At 33.5% G+C, this 27,063-nt stretch overlaps 4 protein-coding genes across 4 annotated transcripts; all 4 read right to left on the bottom strand.

Annotated features, from left to right (window-relative positions):
• Window positions 1-1,277: 1,277 nt before the first annotated feature.
• Window positions 1,278-4,751, bottom strand: LOC18052517 (probable transcription factor PosF21). The gene is made up of 6 exons (XM_006447837.2): window positions 4,697-4,751; window positions 4,139-4,298; window positions 3,654-4,002; window positions 2,514-2,646; window positions 2,262-2,346; window positions 1,278-1,799 (listed from the first exon to the last, which is right to left on the bottom strand). The coding sequence occupies exons 2-6, from the start codon at window positions 4,275-4,277 to the stop codon at window positions 1,414-1,416; spliced, it is 1,092 nt and encodes a 363-aa protein (XP_006447900.2). The 5' UTR covers window positions 4,278-4,298; window positions 4,697-4,751; the 3' UTR covers window positions 1,278-1,413.
• Window positions 4,752-11,023: 6,272 nt separating this feature from the next.
• On the bottom strand, window positions 11,024-15,026 carry LOC18052515 (disease resistance protein At4g27190). Its single transcript, XM_024190168.1, has 4 exons — window positions 11,626-15,026; window positions 11,398-11,485; window positions 11,274-11,299; window positions 11,024-11,136 (listed from the first exon to the last, which is right to left on the bottom strand). Exons 1-2 carry the CDS (start codon window positions 15,013-15,015, stop codon window positions 11,414-11,416), a joined length of 3,462 nt encoding a protein of 1,153 aa, XP_024045936.1. The 5' UTR covers window positions 15,016-15,026; the 3' UTR covers window positions 11,024-11,136; window positions 11,274-11,299; window positions 11,398-11,413.
• A 2,989-nt stretch (window positions 15,027-18,015) lies between these two features.
• LOC112101008 (probable transcription factor PosF21) lies at window positions 18,016-21,455 on the bottom strand. Its single transcript, XM_024190900.1, has 6 exons — window positions 21,425-21,455; window positions 20,753-20,893; window positions 20,255-20,612; window positions 19,114-19,246; window positions 18,862-18,946; window positions 18,016-18,401 (listed from the first exon to the last, which is right to left on the bottom strand). The coding sequence occupies exons 2-6, from the start codon at window positions 20,889-20,891 to the stop codon at window positions 18,016-18,018; spliced, it is 1,101 nt and encodes a 366-aa protein (XP_024046668.1). The 5' UTR covers window positions 20,892-20,893; window positions 21,425-21,455.
• A 1,374-nt stretch (window positions 21,456-22,829) lies between these two features.
• LOC18052514 (cytochrome b561 and DOMON domain-containing protein At3g07570) lies at window positions 22,830-25,616 on the bottom strand. The gene is made up of 4 exons (XM_006447834.2): window positions 25,373-25,616; window positions 24,769-25,171; window positions 23,980-24,263; window positions 22,830-23,091 (listed from the first exon to the last, which is right to left on the bottom strand). The coding sequence occupies exons 1-4, from the start codon at window positions 25,559-25,561 to the stop codon at window positions 22,861-22,863; spliced, it is 1,107 nt and encodes a 368-aa protein (XP_006447897.1). The 5' UTR covers window positions 25,562-25,616; the 3' UTR covers window positions 22,830-22,860.
• Window positions 25,617-27,063: the final 1,447 nt, after the last annotated feature.

Raw genomic sequence — 27,063 nt, 5'->3', positions numbered from 1 at the left:
AATATTTTTAAAATATATGTCATGTTACATTAAATAATTAAGATGAAACAAAATATCTTTTTAAAGTTACTTGTGACAATGATTTATTCTTTAAAATTGCAACCACATCTTTTAACTTGCAGGTATGTAATAATTGATCAGGATAACCATCTTCTTATTGAAACCAAAATATTTCTAACTTCTTAAGTATCTTAGTAGTTTCTTGGCATGAAACTTTTTGTATTAATTTTTTGAAACTATATATCTTTTTTAATTAATATTTATCCATTGAATTTGACTCACTTACTAATTAATTTATTAACGTCTATACATTGAATTTGACTCCCTTATTAATTTATTAATACATGAAATAATTATATATATATATTATTTTCTATGGGGAAGTTAAGAAGAGTAATCTGGTGCTTTTTACAAAAATTATATATATATATTTAAATTATTATTGTTGTCTTGAGAATAGAGCAACAAACTCCGATCCCTGTACAAAAGGGTTAGTAGTTCTAGCATTATTACCGTTAAAATATAAAATATAACTTTTATCTATACCAAAAGGATTGTACAGAAGAAGCAAAAAGAATGGAACTGTGATTAAACATTTGATTTTTGTGTTCGCCTTAACTAATCTGTACTTTGGAACTTTGTTGCAAGCTATTAATTAACAAGTATGATTACAACCTATTTATTTATAGCTAATATGTCTATGTACATCATCAAGAAAGAAAGCGAGAATAAAATTCATATATATCAGTGCTAAAATGATGACGTGCAAATAACTAATTTAATATTATATATATATATATATATATAATGATTCTCAGGTACAGACGCCATCATTTTTTTTAATACAGACACGTTGTTAAGCCGTGCAATTTAATAATGTTAAAATCCGATTCTATTAAACCACGTGGCTTAAAAGTGTATCTGTATGAAGAAAAAAATAAGAGTATTTGCACTAGAGAATGACTATATATATATAAAGACGAGAAAAGTCTAAAAAAGTTTGAAAACCGGGGGATTAAGAGATTTAAAACTTTAAGCGAATAAACCACACGGTTTATGAATTTTCTTAGACTTTTTCATACTTTAAAATTCTAAATTCGAACACACACACACATATATAGAGCAAAGACCAACTTAAGACCCTCAGAAACCAAGATTTAAGCAACATCGATCAAAGCAATTATGGAAATTATAATAACTGATATACAGCATATCATATTATATCCTTCTGAAATTAAAATTAACTCCAAACACAAACAAACTAAAGTTCTGTTGAAATAAGCAAACCACAACATAATAAATTAACACAGATACTTAATCATCCGATAATAGGAATCCTATAAAATCCATAGAATGACGATGCCTCATTTCTGTTCTCACTCTCCAATGTTGAAGTTCCCAGCATGGAGCTGCTCAAAATTTCGGCAGCTGTTGTTGTTGTTGAAGTTGGTGGCCTTGTGCCTGTTCATTTTGCATTTGGTAATGATCAAGTGGCGGTGGATTCTCTTGGTATAGCAGCTGCTGCTGAAGTTGGCTGCATTCTCCTTGCTCATTCTGAAATCCAAAATTGTTTAGCCCGAGATATGGCTGCTGCTGAAAAACATACTGTGGTTGTTGCTCCAGATACGGGTTCTGAAGCTGGAGCTCTGGAAGCAGTTGTGCGGCGGCGCCTATGGAAGCATTTATGTCCCGATAGCTATTGCTTCTGGATAATCCAATATGGGCTCCAAGATTAGGTATGTTTTGTCCAAGCACGGTTTTCATATGCTGGATTTCACTTCTTATTTGATCATTCAACCCTGCCAAAAGGAAAGGTCAGAAGAAATTAATTAATGTTCTATATATGTATCAAATAATACAATAAAGATTCAATTGAAGAAATATGTACTTCTCCTTCTTTGATGCAAACGTTCATATTTTTAAAGTGCAGAATTGAAATTTTACAACATTATAAGATCCGAATCTACATTTTAAAAATGAGGGAGCACGACGCACTGAAAACGATTATATAATATTTAATCTCCCATTATCATTAACATTATAGAAAGCAAGACTTCGCGTGGTTCAACAATGATAATGAAGCTACAGCATGAATATAAACACAATTAATAATATCATAATTTTCCTCATCATTATGCTCTATTTATATGCATGGAGTCAATAACTGATTCACAAATAACACACAGCAACAGACACACACTAAATCAAACAAAGAGAAGTGTAAGGATATATATAGCAAAGGAGACAGAAGAATTACTTACAGTCTTGCAAGTGAATCTTTTGCAACGTGATCTCCAATCGATGTTTCAGCACGGCCTTTTCAGCATCCAATGAATTGCTTTCTGTCTGCTTGTAATTAGTAGACAAAAATGTTTTTAGAGATACAACATATATCACATATGAAGCGGTTTCTTGTCTTAAAAAATAACATTGAATGAACAGATATATAAATCATTGCTGCATATACCCTACATATAGTCTATAAACTACAGGTTTATATGACAATTAAATACCTCCAATAGGGTCAATTGAGCAGTCAATGTAGTTGAATTAGATCGCAAATTATGCATCTTATGTTCAAGCATGTATATGTACAGCTTCTTCCGTTCCTTTGCCCTAATTGCTGACATCCGGTTTGCCACGATCCTATGACACATATTCAAAGGAGCACATAGAGTATGATATAGAAACAATCTTTTAACCTTTGTTATAAAACCTACAAATAGGATTAATTAAAATTCATTTTTGCTTGCAAGCATATAGACCTGCTTATATAATCATCATATGCATTTACAGGAAGTATGAAAATGCATGATTACATGACAAATATAGATCAAAAGACGATAACAGTTGAAACAAATCAAGCCATGGACAGAGTACAAAAAGTTTGAATAAATCAGACGAATTGAGGAAACTTCTATAGATCATTATTCTGTGACTGCTAGTCTCTGGACTTTAATTTGAAAATCTAGATGAATACCAAATACATGTTCAATAAACACTCTTCTAATTAGTTCTTTGATTTTCACATATAATCTTACATAGATTCTATGAATTGAAAGTTTAACTTAAAATTACATTTTATACATAAAATCTTTATCCAAATTTCTATTTTTAGTATCTTTTTCATCCAAAAGACATCGTTATTTACGTGGAAAACAAGCGTTAATGATCACGGAGTTCGCGAAATACTTATCTAATTCATGTCTAATGTTCCATTTCAATGTTTGACAACATTATATAACATCATGTGTTATATTTAAACCAAAATGCAGATTGAAGTTTAGTACTACCAAAACATGAACAACTATTATTAGATATATAAAATATTGATACAAATGTATTCTTACAACTATATTTCTCAATTAATGAATTCAGATCCATTTAGACATAGATTTGATGATCATTGGCGTATATACGACTAAGAAAACATATATAGAACCTATATTTTTTATAAAAAATGTATCAAATAGATTTTGGGTACCACTTGTGAATTGAGAAATGAACACCATAGAGGTGCTAATAATAACACATTTACTTATCAGCATATTAAAGTAAAACTAAAATGAAGAGAAATAAGTCACTAATAGCACAAGAAAAGAGTGTATGGATAGCAACGATAGTAAGTTTAATTTTGAAAGAAATCTATGTACCTCTTTGCTCGCTTAGGATCAAATATGGCTAGTTGAGCCAGCTCATGAGGAGGCATGGTTTTTTTGAACACAAGTGGTTTATCTTTGTCATCATCAGCTGTTGCCGGAGGTGGCTTATTGCCAGCAAGTTTGTGTGAAATTGGCAGTATCGGATCGGCCATTTCATCGTGATAATCATCAGCTTGAGCCATTGGCAAAACTCCGGTGTTTGATGCCGACGACATAGAATATTGCTCCATAGAGGGGACAGGAACTCCAGCAACGCTCACGCTCAAGAATTTGGAAAAGAAATCTTCCTTGGCCACCTGATCCATGTCATCCACAGCAGAAGCTGCTGTTGTTTCTTTGCCTGCACCACATATATTCAAGCTCTACTTAAAAGTTAATGTTTACTAATTTTTTTAAAAAAAAGAAAAGAACTAAATAAAATCATCTCTAAATTAACTTATAACTTGTTTGGCTAGGGTTTCATATTTTTCTATCACCTGATCCTTCAAAATTCAAAACACTGAAACCCGGTGGAGCTAGTGGCGTTGGAGGTAAGATCATATTATTTGTATGATAATCATCAAGAGGAGATGACAAATTTTCTTCTTCTTGGATTGGTCTCTTGCCCTTATCCATAACTGCAAATCCCTACAAAACCTTCAAATTCAAAAGCAAAAAAAAAAAAAATGAAAAACAAAGCCACCAGAATTAAGATCATAATATAACTACTAAATAGGTCAAAATTGCATCCGCATCATGTATCAGAATTTCATATCAAAATGCAATTTCAAGATCTTTATCTCATGATCAACTGATAAATAACTTTTGCAAAAAAATATCATGGTTAGAAACCCTAATAAAAAAACTTTTGGAAACGTTGTGATCTAACAAACCCTTGACTAATCAGAATCGATCTAATAACTATATATAATCAAGCTTCTAGCTATATATGTATGTGTAGATGATACGTATACATGATGCAATTGTGAAAATAAAAAAGAAAAAACCCCACAAAAAAAAGGTTATCAGAGTGATTATCTGATGATGACGCTTACAAATGAAATTCACATTTAGAGAAAGATTAAACCCTAGTGATTTTTTTCAAGTTTGTAAGTGAATAGTGATACAATAATAGTCACTGCTAGAACATATTTATAGGAGACCAGAGACGTGGTGGTTGGTGTGAGACTCAATTGAGAAGCAAATGGACAAAGAATTGACAGAATGCCAGTGACGGGATGAATTTATTGGGGAATTTTTAAATTTAGTACTTAATTTATGAAATTGTTGTCTTTATCCGAAATCCAACGCAGCCTTGTGGGGCCCACCTGGGCTAGGACTCTGCTTCGTTTCTACAGTAACAAGAGAATTTTGGTCAACGTTTGACTGGTCAGCAGATAATTAGGCGCTTGCAGGTCACTTAACAGATAATTACAAGGTTCATTTTATTTATGGCAACCCATCTGGATGAGTATCAGCTCTCCAAATGTGGAGTCTGAGTAAATTTGAGTCCAAAAATGGAGTTTACTTTAATGAGATTTACACTTTAATTATTATAATTATCTATTAGTTAGTTTTCGGTGTAGACGTCAACTCTTAGTGAAAATGCGGATTTAAAATCTAACCATACAATGATATACATTTATTGTTTTCGTTCGAGTTCGGGCTTTATAAAATAAGAATGTCCCCATCAGAAAAAAAAAATTTCATAAATAACCAATTGTGTTCATTAATTTCATATTTATTTAAAAGAACAATCAATTTAGTAGTTTTTTTTTAATTAGTTAGAGTTTCAACCCCATCATCAATTTGATTGTTTATTCAATTTCAACATTATTTGGTTGTCTGACATTAGGAAAATTATTGAATGGACGAATAAAGTGTAGTGGGGATGCAAACAAAACAAAAGGTACCAATCTTAGATAAGTAGTTGAAACTTTTTGAGCTTTATTACAACAAGAGGACCTCAAGTGGGACAATTGAGGTGGAGTGTTGCTTTCTTTCTCATTTCATATTGAAAAGTTTTGGCATAAGGCAACATCATTTGCACGATGAAAATATTGCCAATCGAGAAATTAGTCCTAATTGAGAGCATGACTAGTACAAATCAATATACCGAGTGTAGGTGGGGCAAGTTTGCAATAGTTTCACAAGAGGTAAAAACCCAAAAGTTTAAAAATCAGCAAAGACGTTTTTAAAATTTTTCTAAGGCACAAGGGTTGTTATGATGTTATACATGCATCACATAATTTTCAAAACTTAGATAGGGCATTGGTTTATCTAGGGAAAATAAGCGATACCCCCTCGTGCTTGATTTTATTAAACAAGAGGAGTAGTTTTACTCATTTTCCCATTTATCTATTTGTGTTGATTCTGAGAATATTTGAAAGTAAAATTTGATATAACAAACTAAAAATGAAATATTCCAATAATTATAATCATATGTTTTCATTGTCTTTAGAAAAATCAGTAGAATTTATGAGTGAAACAAAAAACAAACATAAATCAGTCATTAATCAATATATATAAAATAATTAAAAGGTACATCAATACTACTTTGACAAAAAAAAATTGTAATATTTTTTTTAATGGTCCAAATAGCATTTTTGATGAAGTAAAGAACTTTTATTTCCTCATCCACATCCTTATTTCTAGAACAATAGCGATCAAAAACAAGATGGCAATAGTGATCCCATAACCAGCATTCCATCCCTTTCCTTTTTCACCCAAATGAATTCCGTAGAAAATATTTGCTATTGCAAATATGATCAGAATCCTCCCCATGTTGTGATGGTACCAATTCCAATATTTTCTCACTTTTGATTCCTTGTTGGGTCGGGCCAAAAATGCCATTACCTACATAACACAAATCATTAACATTTTACATTTTATATAAATTTAAATTAAATAATCTAGTAACACATAATTAGAAAAAAAAAAAGGACAAAAACTTGTTAATGGTTCATCAAATAAAGTATTGTAAATTTTCTAAGAATTTTGCTTTGACGGCAGCATAATGGAGAAATTATATACTTGACTAGGCTATAACATCAAAACGGTAAAATTTCAGAGGCCAATAGTGGGGCTATAATTGATAAATCATACAATATACTAGGCTGTGAAAATATTATGTATAAAATTTGGGGTCAAAAGTAAAATTAATATGAGATGGGGAAATTTTCATTTAATATTTAATTTTCCCCCGATTTTTTTTTCCTTGGACTCGGCCACCCTACAAATTTATTTAGTTCCCTCCTGCACATTATGGCTAGAAACAAGGCAGAGCTAAAATTGAAAATTCGAAGTGGCCAAAAAGCATCATAAAAGTAATAAATTTAGAAAGGTCAATCTCTATAAAAAGATATTTAGAGAGATGAGGGGTAAAACATAAATCGTCCAAAGTAATGGGGTCCAAAGTGTAAAATTGTGTGCTTTATATGAAACGAAAGTTAAAATAAGGCCTTGGGTTGGAGGGGCGAGTTATATGTAGGGATGGTAAAAATCCCCACGGGGACGGGTACCCTCGGAGATTTTCCCCATTCGGGGAGGGTATGAGGATAATTTCATACCCAATTTCTTATTCGGGGAGAGGACGGGAACATTTTTTTACCCAATTTCTTATTCAGGGAGGGGACGGGGATGAGGTGGAATCCCCATCCCCTACCCATTTCCCCATTTTAATTTTTAATTTTATTTTTATTTTTTAAAATTACTAGTAAATAAATAATAAAATTTGAATTATAAAATTATAAATATTGGTAAAAATAACAAATATCAATATATTTATATTATTAAACTTTTAGACCTAATTAACTAATTAAAGTCCTAAATTTTTATTTAGGATATTAAAAAAACCTGGTAAATTTTATTAGCCCAAAAATTTTGTTTTAATTTTAATATTCATTAAATGTTTTAAACTTAAATCTATTTTTTATATTTATTTTTAGATGTTATAATTGCCCACAGCGAATCACAATTTTAATATCTAATTTAATCTAATATAATATTTGCTCTTGATTTGCTCCGACTTAACTATTGTGCTGTAAAAGGAATAGTCCACATTTATAAAGTGCCACGCCACCATTGAAAAAGTTAATTTTGAATCTAAATTTGATTTTATTTCTAATAATTTTACATTAGACTATTAATTTATTCACGATAATTTGTAAAAGAAGTTTGTATCCCTTACATGTTGCGTTACTTACTAATTTAATGTATGTGACTTTTGTAATGGATATTAATGTAAGATATATTTCAAACTTTACTTTTATTTGAATTTTTTATTTTAATATGATTAACTCAAAATTGAAAACAAAAAATGTATTAGTTATTCGGGGATCGGGGACCCTTGGGAATCCCCTGTTATTATTCGGGGAGGGGATGTGGATTCTCTCAAGTAATTCTGATGGGGACGGGGATGGGACGGGGACATACGCAAAATATCGGGGATGAGTACGGGGAGATTGGTCCCCTCCCCTCCCCTCCCCATTGCCATCCCTAGTTATATGTCGTCACTCTTTAATATTTTCTCACATTTATTTTAAAAAATGTAGATGTAATCTGTCACTGTTTAATATATTTCATCACAATTAGTAAGATATATTAAATTTTAACAAAGCTTAAATCTTCTTTAAGACTTAAATTCAAGTGAGGAATTATATAAAATTACTTGAAAATCACTCAACATAAATAAATAAATAGAAATTTATGAAGTGTGAGCATCAAACAGAAAAAGAGAGAGAGAGAGAGAGAAAGTCCAAAAATTGCTAAATAGTGTGACCATAAAAAAACCTGGAGGCAACCAAGAACAAGTATGAAGATTCCAAGACCTTTGTGGGTTGAAACATCGGCATCGAATTTATTTTCCAGCACAAGTCCACAAATTACACCAGCCACGCCAAGTACAAATCCCAGTGACTGAACCAAAGTATGTGAATAAAACCAAATTGGATCCCATTGCTTGAAGTATCGAGCTAATATAGCTCCAATTATCATCAAAATTCCCCAACCTAGCATGTTCGTTATTCCATGGCTCCTCAATTTTTTATAAGGAGTTCTTGATGACGCTTGACCTGTGTAATTATTCCCACACAAAATAAACAATTTCCAATAAATTTAAATCATTTCAAATAATCGAGGGTTTGTGTGTCAATTTTTGTGAAGCTAAATGTATATTTGTGCATTATAGTCATCATTGAAGGTGTGGGTATCTTTTTTTTTTTTTAAAAGTAAGGGGGTGGGCCAAACCCAAACAATTTTATGTTCTCCTTATCTCCCCCAAGACTCGAACCCGAGTGGTTAGCTGCTACAAGCTTCATGTTGTTACCAACCCGACTACGCCCTTGGAGTTGGGTGTGGGTATGTAATCATAACATAAAAGAAAATGTACCCAACATTGTTTTTAAGTTGATAAATTTTTGGTAAGAATTGTTATTATATTACCAGATTAGAGTATAACTCACGTAATATATTATTGGTCATATTAGTAATGCTAGATGTTTTTCTGGCGATAACCCCCTAACGTTCAAGTCACTAATTGAGTCTTTTTTCTTGGAAAAACTTGTACCCTGTGTCGTTTATACCCATCCGAAATTTGCGGCCCTATCTCCACAATCATTTCTGGGTCGGTTGCACCATCGTGGGTGAGTGCCCTTGAGTGGATCTCATGCCCCGAATTCTTAGGGAAAAACCAACATCCTAGATACCCATGACCTAGGCCCGATTCTTTGACCAGTCAAGACCGATCATATTCGAACAGGGCCTCTCGTCGCCTATCCCCAACCAAGCGAAGCACTCGAGCGACCAGAACATGGCTCCTTGCGGATGAAAACCCATGATGAGCTAGTTTTTGATGAGGGGAGCACCTTTCTACTCATGAATTCCTCGTCGTCATATTTTTCACCACAAACAGTACGAGCTACGAAATTCAGATTTAGTTTTTTGTTTCTTACCCATTCATTTAGAATAATAATTCTAGTATTTCCATTCAAATATTTTATCAATTAATGAAAATATTTTATTCTGAAACCTGTAAATTTCTACTCCCATTGGCAACCTGTTGAATTTTTTAATGACTTCTTGTGTTGCTGTGTGGAATTTCCCCAAGTGTTGATACAATAAAGTAATAATTAATTCAGAAATTAAGAAATTCATAATCCGATATATGAGTTCCACGTGACACTTTGGAGTCAAATGTTAAGATTTATCGAAAAAATAAGAGGCAAAACGACTGTTAGAGGACTCACCCGAGTTTATGTTGCAAAGCCTGAGCATATTGGTCTTTTCATATGTATGTATGCGTATGTAATAAACACAAACTTAACCCCCGCAGAAATCAAGATTTATATAAGCCGTATAAAAGTCATCTATGGAAATTAAACTGAAATAAAGTACGCAAATAATATCTTTGTGAAACTAAAAACTCCAAACACAAGTTGTTCCAGACAAAGTTATGTTGAAATAAACATTCAGCACAACACCAGAACATAGTCAACGCACTTAATCATCTCATGATAGAAACACAATAAACTCTTCAGAAATCAGAATGATGATGGCCCGATTTCTGTTCTCACCCTCCAATAGTGAAGCTCCCACCGGCCCCCACGGAGCCGCTGCTCCAATTCTGAAACCTGTTTCTCTGCTTGTGCCTGTTCATTTTGCATTTGATAATGATCAAATGGTTGTGCATTTTCTTGGTGCAGCTGCTGCTGAAGGTAAAATTTTGCTTCAAGCATTTATATGTCAGCCAAATCCTGAAGGCCTTTTGATTGATCTCTGATGGCAGGGCATCTTCTCAGAGTTATTTCTGAGATTGGCTTGAGACAGGATTGGGCACAAGTAGCAGAGAAGCTTTGAACTTTGGAAAAATGGTTACCAAGAAAATGTGGCTACAGATTCAGCATCTGTTACTAGGAAATTGTCATTCCGCTTTTTATTAGTTAATGAAAATTTTATCCCGAAACTTATAAATTTGTGTTCCATTGGCAGCCTGTTCTATTGCCAGAAAGCAATGTTGCATTAGCATGCGTTGATCTGGAAAGAGGAAAAATCTAATTTTTTTAATTCAGTAACTCAATACTGCAAAACTGCAACTAAATTAGCAGGCTCTAAAAGTAGGTTACTAGGATATCAAATAATTTTAATTTTTTTTTTACTATGAAAAACAATTAAAGAATAGAAGAAATAGAAGAAGAGAATATCATTAAGGTATCTCTTAAATTGACTATTAACAAAGTGCAAACAAAAGAAATAAGGATTCACAATTATTTTTCTCACTTGTAATACCAAATTACATTTATTTTTCAGAATTGACATCAGCACTTTCCTGCCGACACTTATTACATTGAGAATACGTCTATGGTTAACAAACTCTAATTGTTTAATATCTAAACAAACAACATACATTATGGATACCAAATTTTTACAGGCAGCTCCACGAACTAAAGTAATTATTATTTTAACATCCCAAGCAATCTGGCATCTGGGCTTGGCATACCTGAGAGATTGAAACCAGAATAAATAACATCATGCACAATCCCGAACGAAGAAAATACATGAAATTCTTTTGTGCATTTAATATATAAGACATGAAAAAGGAGAATGAAATTCAATAAACTGGTGATGTATGCGAACCTGTCAACGCTCCTTATATGATGGTTCTGAAAACAAATCAAGTATTTGGATTAGTTAGAGCAATGTCAAAGGATAAATATGTGACAAAATCTAGGGAATTTAGTAAAATTTTACGCATGCATACCGTTTGTTTTACACAATCAATTCTCAGTGTCAGAGGAAGTAGTCTCAGATGAAATTCCTGACTTCATTGGTTCTTTCTCCCGAATTTTCTGCCCCAAATGAAAAATAAAATTAAAATGGTGTGCTAGTATAAGTAGATGTAGAAAATTATTTTACCACCACATACAAATACAATTAAGAAAAAAAAAACAAGGAATTTAATGGGCAAGCAATTGCTAACTTGACGTACCTTCTCGTTGTACACGTATTGTTGAATGGTGTGGTTAAGGTTACCCGTCCAGCGATATTCACCATTTACTAACACACCTTTCAGCAGCTTGGGTGTCAGTTGGTCTCCATAACCAAAGGTCTTCATGCTTGGACAATCAATTATTAGCAAAGCCGCCAAAGTTAGGAATTCAATAGTAGCATGTGAACCTGCTGAAAAGAAACAAGCGAGGCTGTCTAAGTGACAGAGTTGTATGATGAACAAACTTGGAAACGTGATCTTCTCTGTTGATGCTCCCTGCAGTCCCACTTCTCCATCATCATCCATGATTATTTCTTGCAGTGTTGGGCAGCTGCTTACTTCTAGGCTTTCAAGTCGCACCAGGCTTTTGACCATGGAGGTTGTGAAGAGTTGTCGTAGTTGCCCACATCCCCGAATTGTAATAGAAACCAGGTTTCCCAAACTCGGAGTCGGAGAGGAGGTTGAGGTTGTGGCGTGAATGTGAATCTGATCTCTTCTGTTCCGGTACAGTACCATCTCCTCTGCTGCTGCTTTCTTCCCAAGATTTGCCGGAAATACTTGTCTCAACTCATCGCACTCTTCCACTCTTACTTTCTTCAGGTTACGGAGGCTTACAAATTGAGTGTCACCCTTCCATATGTCTGTCATCCGAGGCAGGTCGATCAGAGTCAGTTTCTCTAATGACGAAAACAACTCGATTTCTTCTTTTGCAATATTAACCCTTTCAATTTCGAATACAGACACCAGCAAGTCACAACTTTCTACCCTCAAACGTTGAAGATTTTGAAAGCTTTGTACCAAATGACTTGGTAAAATTTTCAACATACTGCCACAATCTTCCACATCTATCCTTTTTACATTGCTCAAGCACCCGGCTGGGAGTTGACCGTGGCATATTTCAACAAAATTCTGATTTTTATGTATAAACAACCATTCTAACTTGTGGAGAGTTACTCTTCCTGTCCTTTCCAAAGAGTTCACGAGACATTTCATCTCATTGCAGCTGAAAATAACTAGAAACATCAATTCGTTAAAGCCATCATTAGCTAGGTCCGAGACTATATTCTCCAAATCGTTGACATCTACCAAATCAAGAATCTCTGATCTGAGCAGCAAATTCTTAATCCAAGAAGGTAGCGCTGAAATCCTCATGTCCTGTGAAAGCCCCATTGCTCTCGAGCATCTCTTCTTAAATTTTCTAGAAAATACTTCTATATCTTCACTGATATAGCCCGCCGCAAGGTCGCCAATTGTAATCGAAAAGCTTGTCAGATTTTGGAAGGACATATCAGAAGGCATGATTTTGCCTTTCGGGATGCCAATATGCAAACTAGTGAGTCGACTTAAGGCTCCTAACTCAATAAATTTGGCATTACTTCTTGCATCTTCTTCGCTCTCAAATTGCCAGTGGCAAAAACTGTCTGACATGTATAACTCCTCTAACTTACGAAGGCTAGAGAGGACACCTCGGGGTATTAGTTCTAGGTGCTCACAGTCTGTCAAATCCAACAATCTTAGATGACCCAATCGTCCAAAACTGACCGGAATTTCACTTACATCAGATTCTGAAAGATCAAGAATCTCTAATCTACTTAACTCTCCGATTAAAGATAGGTCGCCCAAGCCACGGCAATCATGAAGACTTAAAGTTCTAAGGTTAATAAGGAATGAAAGTGAGGAAGGCAGTGAAAACCCTCGGATTCCTCCCAAGTCTAAAACTTTCAGATCTTTCATCCCTTGAAAAAATCTGTCAGGAATAGCCAAGGGAGAATTTTCCTGCAGGAATAAAGCTTGGAGCTTTGGACACTCCAACCCCTCATGTACCTCATGAATATCATTGAACATCAATGAGATTCCAGTCAGATCTTCAAATGTATTTATGCTTGGCCAGTCTTTTAGCTCGACGCCGGCCTTAATCATGAACTTATTTTTAGACGCTATTTGTTGTGCAACATAACGCACAACGTCATGCATTTTAACACGCCCTTCCTCCTCACCATCAATTAACAAATAAGAAAAGATAAGGGTACTTACGGCACTACGTGCTCTGCCTCTGGCCTTCTCCACTGAATCGACGTTTGGGAAGCACCTCAAACCCCATCCGTATCTCGCCAACACTTCAATTGGAATATCGTGATCTTCTGGAAAGCAGCTGCAGAGTCGGAAGATTGATTTTGCCTCCTCGCTTTTCAGATAATTGTAGCTCAGCTCCACGCGTGAAACTACAAACTCTTCCATCCCTTCGATGTTCGTTGTGGTGGAACTTTTAAGTTGCTCGGCTGCATCTTTCCAAACATACTTGTCTCTATCCTTCAGCGCTCCTCCTATTGTGAGAATCGCAATTGGCAAGCCACCGCATCCGTCAGCTACCTCTCTTGCCGTCGGGTTTATTTCAGGATTATCTACTTCTGGACCAGCTACCTTCCTGAAAAGGCTCCAAGATTCCTCTTCTGTTAAAGTTCTGACATCAACAATATGAGCTTGCATTTGATTGCAGGCAGCACGTGATCGAGATGTGAGCAAAATTTTACAGCCTCTGTGATCCTTTCCGTAAGGAATACCAACCCTAGCCAATTCTACCTGCACCCATAAGTCGTCCAATATGACAAGCACTCTCTGCTTCTCCTTGATTCTTTCGCACAAAAAACTAGCTCTTACTAACTCGTCATTGTCAGGCAGTTTTTTAATACCTAACCAGCCAGCAATCTCATCTTGAATCTTGGTAATGCTTGGAGTTTGAGTCACAACGGCCATCGCTACTTCATCAAACATCTTCTTTTCTTTTGCTTGCTTCTGAATTTCCTTGACTAGTGCGGTCTTCCCGACACCCCCCATTCCGCATATTCCAATTATGCTGACATTTTCATCCTTCATGGCCTCCATTATATCCTTCATTGTTGATTCCCTGGATTTGAAATTGTAGAATCCTTCAGACAAAGATATTATTGCTGGTGGAAGGGCAGGACGAGACACATCTTTTCCAAAATTTCCTTCAGCCATGAGAGCAGACATTGCCAGAGTCTTCTCCTCTGCCTCCTTGCTGAGTTTGTAACGTGATTTGAGATCAACGCACAACCCGCCAAGGCATTTCTTGTTTACTTTCACTTCATCCTCCAAAAACTTTTCCGCTTTTGGAATGATCTCATCAACTTTTGCTATCCATCTTTGAACCTCATCCTTAATAGCTTCTCCAATTCTTCTTGCAGCATCAATTTCCGCTTGCAAGTCATTTTTTCTATCCGTGAGCTTCTCTGCTTCTGTCCTCAACACTTCAATGTTGTGTTTGTACTTACACAAGTAACCAAACTGACGGACTGTTGCATTGAACAACACGTCAACAATCTTCTCCGTAATAGGCTGGGTAACTGAAGTAACAGTTTCCGCGGCCATATTCAACTTGTTTGCTGAGGTTAAGAATGAAGGAATAATGGTATAAAAGGTAATGAGCAGGCAGTAATTTAGGCTAGGATGTATATATTTTCTGGGGCAGTTTGCAACAAATGAAAGGGTAAGAAAGCAATCGCTTGCAATATTGCACATCAACATGCATATATATACTTGAGGTTGACGACCAGATTAATGGTTGTGTCAAAGTGTGTATTATAAGAAAAAGAAAAGCATAATAACAGAACAAATATTGCAATCGGACAAAGAAAGAGTAAAGTGTTAACAAATTAATATAAAGCAAAAGATAAAGAACAAAAAGTACTTAAAGAAAGAATGCTCATCAATGAATATGGCAACAGATGTGCAAAACTTAAAGGCCCTCGGAAGTATTCTTTTTCGTTCACGGCACTCCTGGTATAGAATCTTCATAAGCTTATAATTATGATGTTGTTGATATATTCTTGTACACCTTAAGAGGAGAAACCCAACAAACACAAATTTCTGAAAAAACACCTTCCCCAGTTGATATGGCGAAGAAGACTAGTGCAAAAAAAAAAAAAAAAAATTTGAAACAGTTGCACATAAATTCTGCCTGTTCATAGCCCTTGTATCAAATCTTTAATCAAGTGAACCAATGCACCAATCCTTAATTTCTCTTTCTTTAGCTAATTGCATTCTTCCTACACGATTTATCAGAAAATTATATAAACTTGCTTGTAGTTCAGTAATTATCTATTGTGCGTTGTTTATTAAACCTATTTTAATAATATTACTAAAATGATATCAATTTTTTAGATTTTAGCATTTATTAGTCTAGTTCATACATAAAAACTGTAGGCTCCGTTTGTTTATATAATAGCTTTCTTTTTATTTACAGGATGGTTTTATTATATGCTGCTATACAGCTGGATCGATCCCATGCTTGTTTATGGATAAATTGCAATAATATTTGGCTCAATTCTTAGCAATAATCAATTGGATTATACGGTGATTTTCATAAACCAATGTTTAGTTTGTCAGAGTGTACTATAAGAGACAGAAAAGAATAAAAACGAAGACTGTAGATAAAGGAAAATTAAGCAGCCGCATCAAGCAAAAGAAAAAAGAACAAACAAACAAATAAATGATGCTCAAGAGGAGTGCTTCCATTCTTGCCTTTGCTCTCAAGGCTACTTGCTTTCATAAATATTATTTTCTATGGGGAAAGTTACGAGGAGTAATCTGGTGCTTTTTACAAAAATTATATATTTTTTAAAAATTATTATTGTTGTCTTGAGAATAAAGCAACAAACTCCGATCCCTGTACAAAAGGGTTAGTAGTTCTAGCACTGTTACCATTATAATTCTAGCATTGTGGTACTTTTTTTTTTATTACTCTATAAAATAAAAATTTTTATTTATACCAAAAGGATTGTACGCAAGAAACAAAAAGAATGGAACTGTGATTAAACATTTTATTTTTGTGTCCGCCTTAACTAATCTGTACTTTGGAACTTTGTTGCAAGAAAGTAGATGTATCTATAGATACAAGCTATTAATTAACAAGTATGATTACAAGCTATTTATTTATAGCTAATATGTCTATGCACATCATCAAGAAAGAAAGCGAGAATAAAAAAATGATTCATATATATCAGGTGCTAAAATGATGACGTGCAAATAACCAATTTAATACTAAACGCATTATATATATAATCGAATCCAGAATTTTAAAGTGCGGGAAAGTATGAGAAAACTCATAAGCTGTTGGGTTTATTCGCTTTAAATTTTAAATCTTTTAATCCCCATGTTTTAAAGTTTTTTCGGACTCTTCCCGCTCTTTCAATTCCGGACTAGAAAACTATATACAGTAGAACCCCAAAATAGGAATACTCTATATAGGAATAACCTCTTCATAGTACTAAAAAATTGTGGTAACAACTTGGGACTAGTTTTAATTAAGAATAAACTCCACATTGTAATAAATTATATTTTTTTAGGTCCCGTCTTAATTAATAAACTTACCTCCACATAGTAATAATATTTTTAAAATATATGTCATGTTACATTAAATAATTAAGATGAAACAAAATATCTTTTTAAAGTTACTTGTGACAATGATTTATTCTTTAAAATTGCAACCACATCTTTTAACTTGCAGGTATGTAATAATTGATCAGGATACCCATCTTCTTATTGAAACCAAAATATTTCTAACTTCTTAAGTATCTTAGTAGTTTCTTGGCATGAAACTTTTTGTATTAATTTTTTGAAACTATATATCTTTTTTAATTAATATTTATCCATTGAATTTGACTCACTTACTAATTAATTTATTAACGTCTATACATTGAATTTGACTCCCTTATTAATTTATTAATACATGAAATAATTTACCTCTATATCACTTGCATTAAGGATAATTAAGTAAAGACAATAATTTTTGTATTATACTTCTATTGAGTTATAACATTTTATAAGAATAAATTTCTCCAGTCCCAACAATATGACTATATAGAGGTTTTACTGTATATATATAGTCTTTCTCTAATGCAGACACCCTTATTTTTTTTTTCATACAGACACGCTTCTAACCCATACGGTTTAATAGAATCAGATTTTAACGTAATCAAAACTGTGTTGCTTAACAGTGTCTCAGCAATAAAAAAAAAAAAAACGATGACGTCCGCACATGACAATGACAATGACTATATACACACACATATAACAAAGAGCAACTTAAACCCTTCAGAAATCAAGATTTAAGCAGCATCGATCAAAGCCATTTATGGAACTATGGAAATTATAATAACTGACATAAAGCATAGCATATTAAGTCCTCCTGAATTTTTAATTAACCCCAAACAACAAACTATAGTTCTGTTGAAATAAGCAAACCACAACATAATAAATTAACACCGATACTTAATCATCCAATATTAGGAATCCTATAAAATCCATAGAGTGATGATGCCTCATTTCTGTTCTTACTCTCCAATGTTGAAGTTCCCAGCACGGAGCAGCTCAAAATCTCGGCAGCTGTTGCTGTTGTTGAAGTTGGCGGGCTTGTGCCTGTTCATTTTGCATTTGGTAATGGTCATGTGGCGGTGGATTCTCTTGGTATAGCAGCTGCTGCTGAAGTTGGCTGCATTCTCCTTGCTCATTCTGAAATCCAAAATTATTTAGCCCGAGATATGGCTGCTGCTGAAAATCATACTGTGGTTGTTGATCCAGATACGAGTTCTGAAGCTGGAGCTCTGGAAGCAGTTGTGCGACGGCGCCTATGGGTGCATTCATGTCCTGATAGCTACTTTTTCTGGATAATCCAAAAAGAGCTCCAAGATTAGGTATTTTTTCTCCAAGCACGGTCTTCATATGCTGGATTTCACTTCTTATTTGATCATTCAACGCTGCCAAAAGGAAAGGTCAGAAGAAATTAATTAATGTTACATATATGTATCAAATAAGACAATAAAGATTCAATTCAAGAAATATGTACATATTCCTTCTTTGATGCGAACGTTCATATTTTTAAAGTGCAGAATTGAAATTTGACAACATTATAAGATCCGAATCTACATTTTAAAAATGAGGGAGCACGCACTGAAAACGATTATATAATATTTAATCTCCCATTATCATTAACATTATAGACAGCAAGACTTCGCGTGGTTCAACAAAGATAATGAAGCTACAGCATGAATATAAACACAATTAATAATATCATAATTTTCCTCATCATTATGCTCTATTTATATGCATGGAGTCAATAACTGATTCACAAATAACACACAGCAACAGACACACACTAAATCAAACAAAGAGAAGTGTAAGGATATATATAGCAAAGGAGACAGAAGAATTACTTACAGTCTTGCAAGTGAATCTTTTGCAACGTGATCTCCAATCGATGTTTCAGCACGGCCTTTTCAGCATCCAATGAATTGCTTTCTGTCTGCTTGTAATTAGTAGACAAAAATGTTTTTAGAGATACAACATATATCACATATGAAGCGGTTTCTTGTCTTAAAAAATAACATTGAATGAACAGATATATAAATCATTGCTGCATATACCCTACATATAGTCTATAAACTACAGGTTTATATGACAATTAAATACCTCCAATAGGGTCAATTGAGCAGTCAATGTAGTTGAATTAGATCGCAAATTATGCATCTTATGTTCAAGCATGTATATGTACAGCTTCTTCCGTTCCTTTGCCCTAATTGCTGACATCCGGTTTGCCACGATCCTATGACACATATTCAAAGGAGCACATAGAGTATGATATAGAAACAATCTTTTAACCTTTGTTATAAAACCTACAAATAGGATTAATTAAAATTCATTTTCGCTTGCAAGCATATAGACCTGCTTATATAATCATCATATGCATTTACAGGAAGTATGAAAATGCATGATTACATGACAAATATAGATCAAAAGACGATAACACTTGAAACAAATCAAGCCATGGACGTAGTACAAAAAGTTTGAATAAATCAGACGAATTGAGGAAACTTCTATAGATCATTATTCTGTGACTGCTAGTCTCTGGACTTTAATTTGAAAATCTAGATGAATACCAAATACATGTTCAATAAACACTCTTCTAATTAGTTCTTTGATTTGCACATATAATCTTACATAGATTCTATGAATTGAAAGTTTAACATAAAATTACATTTTATACATAAAATCTTTATCTAAATTTCTATTTTTAGTATCTTTTTCATGCAAAAGACATCGTTATTTACGTGGAAAACAAGCGTTAATGATCACGGAGCTCGCGAAATACTTATCTAATTCATGTCTAATGTTCCATTTCAATGTTTGACAACATTATATAACATCATGTGTTATATTTAAACCAAAATGCAGATTGAAGTTTAGTACTACCAAAACATGAACAACTATTATTCGATATATAAAATATTGATACAAATATATTCTTACAACTATATTTCTCAATTAATGAATTCAGATCCACTTAGACATAGATTTGATGATCATTGGCGTATATACGACTAAGAAAACATATATAGAACCTATATTTTTTTATAAAAAATGTATCAAATAGATTTTGGGTACCACTTGTGAATTGAGAAATGAACACCATAGAGGTGCTAATAATAACACATTTACTTATCAGCATATTAAAGTAAAACTAAAATGAAGAGAAATAAGTCACTAATAGCACAAGAAAAGAGTGTATGGATAGCAACGATTGTAAGTTTAATTTTGAAAGAAATCTATGTACCTCTTTGCTCGCTTAGGATCAAACATGGCTAGTTGAGCCAGCTCATGAGGAGGCATGGTTTTTTTGAACACAAGTGGTTTATCTTTGTCATCATCAGCTGTTGCCGGAGGTGGCTTATTGCCAGCAAGTTTGTGTGAAATTGGCAGTATCGGATCGGCCATTTCATCGTGATAACCATCAGCTTGAGCCATTGGCAAAACTCCGGTGTTTGATGCCGACGACATAGAATATTCCTCCATAGAGGGGACAGGAGCTCCAGCAACGGTCATGCTCAAGAACTTGGAAAAGAAATCTTCCTTGGCCACCTGATCCATGTCATCCACAGCAGAAGCTGCTGTTGTTTCTTTTGATGAGCTGCCTGCACCACATATATTCAAGTTCAACTTAAAAGTTAATGTTTACTAATTTTTTTTTTTTAAAAAAAAGAAAAGAACTAAATAAAATCATCTCTAATTAACTTATAACTTGTTTGGCTAGGGTTTCATATTTTTCTATCACCTGATCCTTCAAAATTCAAAACACTGAAACCCGGTGGAGCTAGTGGCGTTGGAGGTAAGATCATATTATTTGTATGATAATCATCAAGAGGAGATGACAAATTTTCTTCTTCTTGGATTGGTCTCTTGCCCTTATCCATAACTGCAAATCCCAACAAAACCTTCAAATTCAAAAGCAAAAAAAAAAAAATATTGAAAAACAAAGCCACCAGAATTAAGATCATAATATAACTACTAAATAGGTCAAAATTGCATCCGCATCATGTATCAGAATTTCATATCGAAATGCAGTTTCAAGATCTTTATCTCATGATCAACTGATAAATAACTTTTGCAAAAAATATCATGGTTAGAAACCCTAATAAAAAAACTTTTGGAAACGTTGTGATCTAACAAACACTTGACTAATCAGAATCGATCTAATAACTATATATAATCAAGCTTCTACCTATATATGTATGTGTAGATGATGCGTATACATGATGCAATTGTGAAAATAAAAAAGAAAAAACCCCACAAAAAAAAGGGTTATCAGAGTGATTATCTGATGATATTTACAAATGAAATTCACATTTAGAGAAAGATTAAACCCTAGTGATTTTTTTCAAGTTTGTAAGTGAATAGTGATACAATAACAGTCACTGCTAGAACATATTTATAGGAGACCAGAGACGTGGTGGTTGGTGTGAGACTCAATTGAGAAGCAAATGGACAAAGAATTGACAGAATGCCAATGACGGGATGAATTTATTGAGGAATTTTTAAATTTAGTACTTAATTTATGAAATTGTTGTCTTTATCCGAAATCCAACGCAGCCTTTGGGGCCCACCTGGGCTAGGACTCTGCTACGCTTCTTCAGTAACAAGAGAATTTTGGTCAACGTTTGACAGGTCAGCTGATAATTAGGCGCTTGCAGGTCACTTAACAGATAATTACAAGGTTCATTTTATTTATGGCAACCCATCTGGATGAGTATCTGCTCTCCAAATGTGGAGTCTGAGTAAATTTGAGTCCAAAAATGGAGTTTACTTTAATGAGATTTACACTTTAATTATTATAATTATCTATTAGTTAGTTTTCGGTGTAGACGTCAACTCTTAGCGAAAATGCGGATTTAAAATCTAACCATACAACGATATACATTTATTGTTTTCGTTCGAGTTCGGGCTTTATAAAATAAGAATGTCCGCACCAGAAAAAAAAAATTTCATAAATAACCAATTGTGTTCATTAATTTCATATTTATTTAAAAGAACAATCAATTTAGTAGTTTTTTTTAATTAATTAGAGTTTCAACCCCATCATCAATTTGATTGTTTATTCAATTTCAACATTATTTGGTTGTCTGACATTAGGAAAATTATTGAATGGACGAATAAAGTGTAGTGGGGATGCAAAAAAAACAAAAGGTACCAATCTTAGATAAGTAGTTGAAACTTTTTGAGCTTTATTACAACAAGAGGAGTAGAGGACCTCAAGTGGGACAATTGAGGTGAAGTGTTACTTTCTTTCTCATTTCATATTGAAAAGTTTTGGCATAAGGCAACATCATTTGCACGATGAAAATATTGCCAATGGAGAAATGAGTCCTAATTGAGAGCATGACTCGTACAAATCAATATACCGAGTGCAGGTACAAGATGTAAAACCCAAAAGTTCAAAAATCAGCAAAGACGTTTTTAAAAATCTTCTAAGGTACAAGGGTTGTTATGATGTTATACATGCATCACATAATTTTCAAAACTTAGATAGGGCATTGGTTTATCTAGGGAAAATAAGCGACACCCCCTCGTGCTTGATTTTATTAAACACGAGGAGCATTTTTATTCATTTTCTCATTTATCTATTTTTGTTGGTTCTGCGAATGTCTAAAAGTAAAAATTTGATATAACAAACTAAAAATGAAATATTCCAATAATTATAATCATATGTTTTCATTGTCTTTAGAAAAATCAATAGAATTTATGAATAAAACAAAAAAAATTAGTCATTAATCAATATATATAAAATAATTAAAAGGTACATCAATACTACTTTGACAAAAAAAAATTTGTAATATTTTTTTTTAATGGTCCAAATAGCATTTTTCATAAAGTAGTAAAGAACTTTTATTTTCTCATCCACATCCTTATTTCTAGAACAATAGCGATCAAAAACAAGATGGCAATAGTGATCCCATAACCAGCATTCCATCCCTTTCCTTTTTCACCCAAATGAATTCCGTAGAAAATATTTGCTATTGCAAATATGATCAGAATCCTCCCCATGTTGTGATGGTACCAATTCCAATATTTTCTCACTTTTGATTCCTTGTTGGGTCGGGCCAAAAATGCCATTACCTATAGCACAAATCATTTAACATTTTACATTTTATAAAAATTTAAATTAAATAATCTAGTGACACATAATTAAGAAAAAAAAAAGGACAAAAAATTGTTAGCGGTTTATCAAATAAAGTTTTGTAAATTTTCTAAGGACTTTGTTTTGACGGCAGCATAATGGAGAAATTATATTCTCGATTTGGCTATAAAATAAACACTGTAAAATTAAAGAGGCCGATAGTGGGGCTATAATTGATGAATCGTAAAATATACTGGGCAAAGTATAATATGTGGTGTCAAATGTAAAATTAACATAAGATGGGGAAATTTTCAATTCAATTTTTTTATTTTCCTAGATTTTTTATTTTTTTCTGGACTTGGCCACCCTAAAAATTTATGTAGTGTTCCCTCCTGCACATTATGGTTAGAAACAAGGCAGAGCTAAAATCGAAAATTTGAAGGGGCCAAAAAGCATTATAAAGTAATGAATTTAGAAAGTTCAAAGTCTGTAAACGATATTTAGAGAAGAGAGGGGTAAAACGTAAACCTTTCAAAGTTATGGGTTCTAAAGTATAAAAATGTGTACTTTACATGAAATGAAAGCTTTTGGAGGGCCTTGGGTCAGGGCCCAAGATCTAAGGCCGTATCGGAGGTCCGACCCTTATTAGTAAGTTGCATATAGTTTAATATTTTATCATGCTTATTTTTAAAAAATGGTAAGAGGTATGGACTGTGGACAAAGCTTAAATTATTCCTAACAATTAAATTCAAGTGACAAATTATATAAAATTGTTTGAAAATCGTTCCGCATAAGTAAATATAAATTTATTAAGTGTGGGCATAAAAAAAAAAGAAAAAAAGAGAGAAAAGACTCTAAATTGCTAAATAGTGAGAACAGAAACGAACCTGGAGGCAACCAAGAACAAGTATGAAGATTCCAAGACCTTTGTGGGTTGAAACATCGGCACCGAGTTTATTTTCCAGCACAAGTCCGCTAATTACACCAGCTACGCCAAGTACAAATCCCAGTGACTGAACCAAAGTATGCGAATAAAACCAAATTGGATCCCATTGCTTGAAGTATCGAGCCAATATTGCTCCGATTATCATCAAAATCCCCCAACCTAGAATGTTCAGTATTCCATGGCTCCTCCTTAATTTTTTATAAGGAGTTCTTGATGACGCTTGACCTTTTTAATTGTTCCCACACAAAATAAACAAATTCCAATAAATTTAAATCATTCCAAATAGTCGACGGTTTGTGTGTCAATTCTTGTGAAGCTGAAGGCCTATTTGTGCATTAAAGTCATCATTGAGGGTGTAGGTATCTTAATCATAACACAAAAGAAAATGTACCCAACATTGTTTTTCAATTGACAAAATGTTTGGTAAGCATTGTTATTATATTACCAGATTGGGGTGTAACTCACGTAATATATTATTGGTCGTATTGTTATCATCACTGTTCAAGTGTCCCTAATCATTAACTGTGACCAAAAATAAAGATTAAAAGAATAATTGAACCCATAGTACATTAACTAATCACATATGCTTTCGTAGCGGGCGGCACCAAACTACACACATTCTATTCTCATCACATAATTAAACAATTACATTAAGCTCTATATGGCCAAAACAATAATATAATTAACTAATCATCAAATTAATAATTAATATACGTAGAAGGTAGCTCACCTGTAACATAATTCAATTCGGCAGTGACCTGGTCCCGGTGCCGTGTCAACTCATAATCCGTCCCCGTCGGGAAAACTCCGACGGGCCCGACGGAATAAATCAAACGTGTCAGCGGCTGGTTGGTGTTCAACTGAAAAACTAAGTACAAACGTGAAGATTGAGAGAGGATCATTGAAGAATTGCCAGTAATTTGTAGGCTTCCTTGATTAACAACGACTTGGCTTGGCTTTTGACCTCTTAGGGCATACTGCCTTATGGTGGGGGTGCCGTCGGCCGACACCCACCCTACGACGGCGCTTGATCCTACCATCCCCCCGCTGGGTGAGAATCCCATTGCTATGTATGAGTTGTTATCCGGCGCCGATAGAACAAAACTCCACACATCTGTTGACGTCTCAAGATACTGCATGTGCAAAAAAAAAAACTTACTGTAATCAAGTATATTATGATTATTAACGTGCAAAAATGTTACATTTGTATCAAAAGGAAAAGGGCACTAGCATATATTTTTGTTAAAAATTTTGATTTATTATTTTTTTTTCATGCACGATTTTATAAATCTACCAGAACCTCCGAGATGGTATAAGGGAAAAAGGAAGCTTACCCTGAGGATGAAGTTGTGGGGAGCCCAAACAGAAGCGCAATGAAGGGAACTTGAATCGAAGGGGAGGCCATTGAGGGTGAGATTGGTGTTGCATGAATCTGCACCTTGAGAATTCACAGAGGCTAATAATAAAAAGCCACAAGAGATGAAGAAGTAGAAGAGAACTGGAAAATAATGAGAAAGCCTCATGATAATTTTTCTCTATTTGATTCAAGTTTTTCAGAGTTGTTGAGGTGGTTGTTGTTTTGATATTTGGAGAGTAATAGGAGTAATGGGTGGTCTCATGAAGCATGATGACTCATGTAAAGCAAGGGGAGCAGTTGAAAATGATTGATTTGATTATTATTTTTAAGTGCAGACGTGCATCATAGGGTGCAACGATTCTGAATAAAGTAATGGGGCGCATTAGCAAATATTAGGTAAGCTCCAAAAGCCCGGCTGGCACTATTCCCATGATATTCATAGAAGGCAACGTTAACGTTGCTGATAATTTAAGACTGCGCGATTGATAATAGTACAAAGAGAAATGGTAAAAATTGGTCGGCAATTTTAGGATGAATAGGTTTTGTTCTCGCGCGTCCTCGAAAAGACTCAAATTGGTGGGGATAAAGACATAAAGTGAAAGACATATAGTCAAAATTTGATGTAATATCCAAGTTGGAATAATAAGAATCTTAATTTTAAAAGGGTTAAAAATAATTGGGGTATGTTTTCTCGTTTTGTACGAGTCAAAAAATGTTCAAACCACCATAACTGAATATTTTACTTTATACTTTTTGGCCTTTAATAAAGTTAAAAATGAGAGTTCTTTCGTGAACTCAATCAAGGTCAACATCTTAAATGTCTTACAATTTTTTATAATAGCTGATAAGTAGTTAGATTTACCAGTGAATATGCCATCTAATTAGTAGTTGAATGACATGTTATCTTCATAATAATTTGTATGAAATAATTTGTGAATTGTGTTCATAACATCACTCTTTATAAATACAAGTTTAAATTTATAGTCAAATGACTAGACTCATAGTTTGCTTCGCTGAGATTTTTTATTTGAGGCCTTGTAAGTACTCTCTCTCTCTCTGAGACAATAATAGAATTCACCTAAATTTAGATGTAATAATGAAATTATTTGCTAAAATGGACTATATTTGATTTGGAAAATGAATAAATATGATCCAATGTTTCACATTTCACATTTTACAATCTTTAAAAGTATAACTTAAAATACAGATATTGTTAAAGTGATCCCACGAAACAAATAATTTTAATATTAATTTTAAATAATTAATGTAATAGTTCATGTGATTGTATTAGATTGTAGGGAAAAGGACATTCAACTCCCCAACGTTTAGGAAAAGGGACAAAAAACCCCTCAACGTTTTAAAAATGACTTATAACCTCCTTTCTGTTAACAAACACCGTTTGTTTTAACAGTAAATTTATTTTTAATTTTTAATTACTATTATACCCTTATAATAAATAAATTAATATATTAATTTGAGATATATCACAATTAATAATTTTTTAAAAGCTTAAAATTGAGATCCAATTATTTTTTTATCTCTCACTATAAGTGTCGTCGTCAAGTCAATCTAGTGTAATGGTTTTGATTCCTCAAAGAAAAAGGGTTTAATCAAATTTCGTTTTATTAGTAATAATCACATATGAAAGGTTTGATCATTAGAAAGGTA

The sequence above is a fragment of the Citrus clementina genome, unplaced genomic scaffold (genome assembly GCF_000493195.1).
Source record: "Citrus clementina cultivar Clemenules unplaced genomic scaffold, Citrus_clementina_v1.0 scaffold_2, whole genome shotgun sequence".
Lineage (NCBI taxonomy): Eukaryota > Viridiplantae > Streptophyta > Magnoliopsida > Sapindales > Rutaceae > Citrus > Citrus x clementina.
Note: the sequence above shows the minus strand (reverse complement) of the source record. Positions and strands in the feature narration are given on the sequence as shown.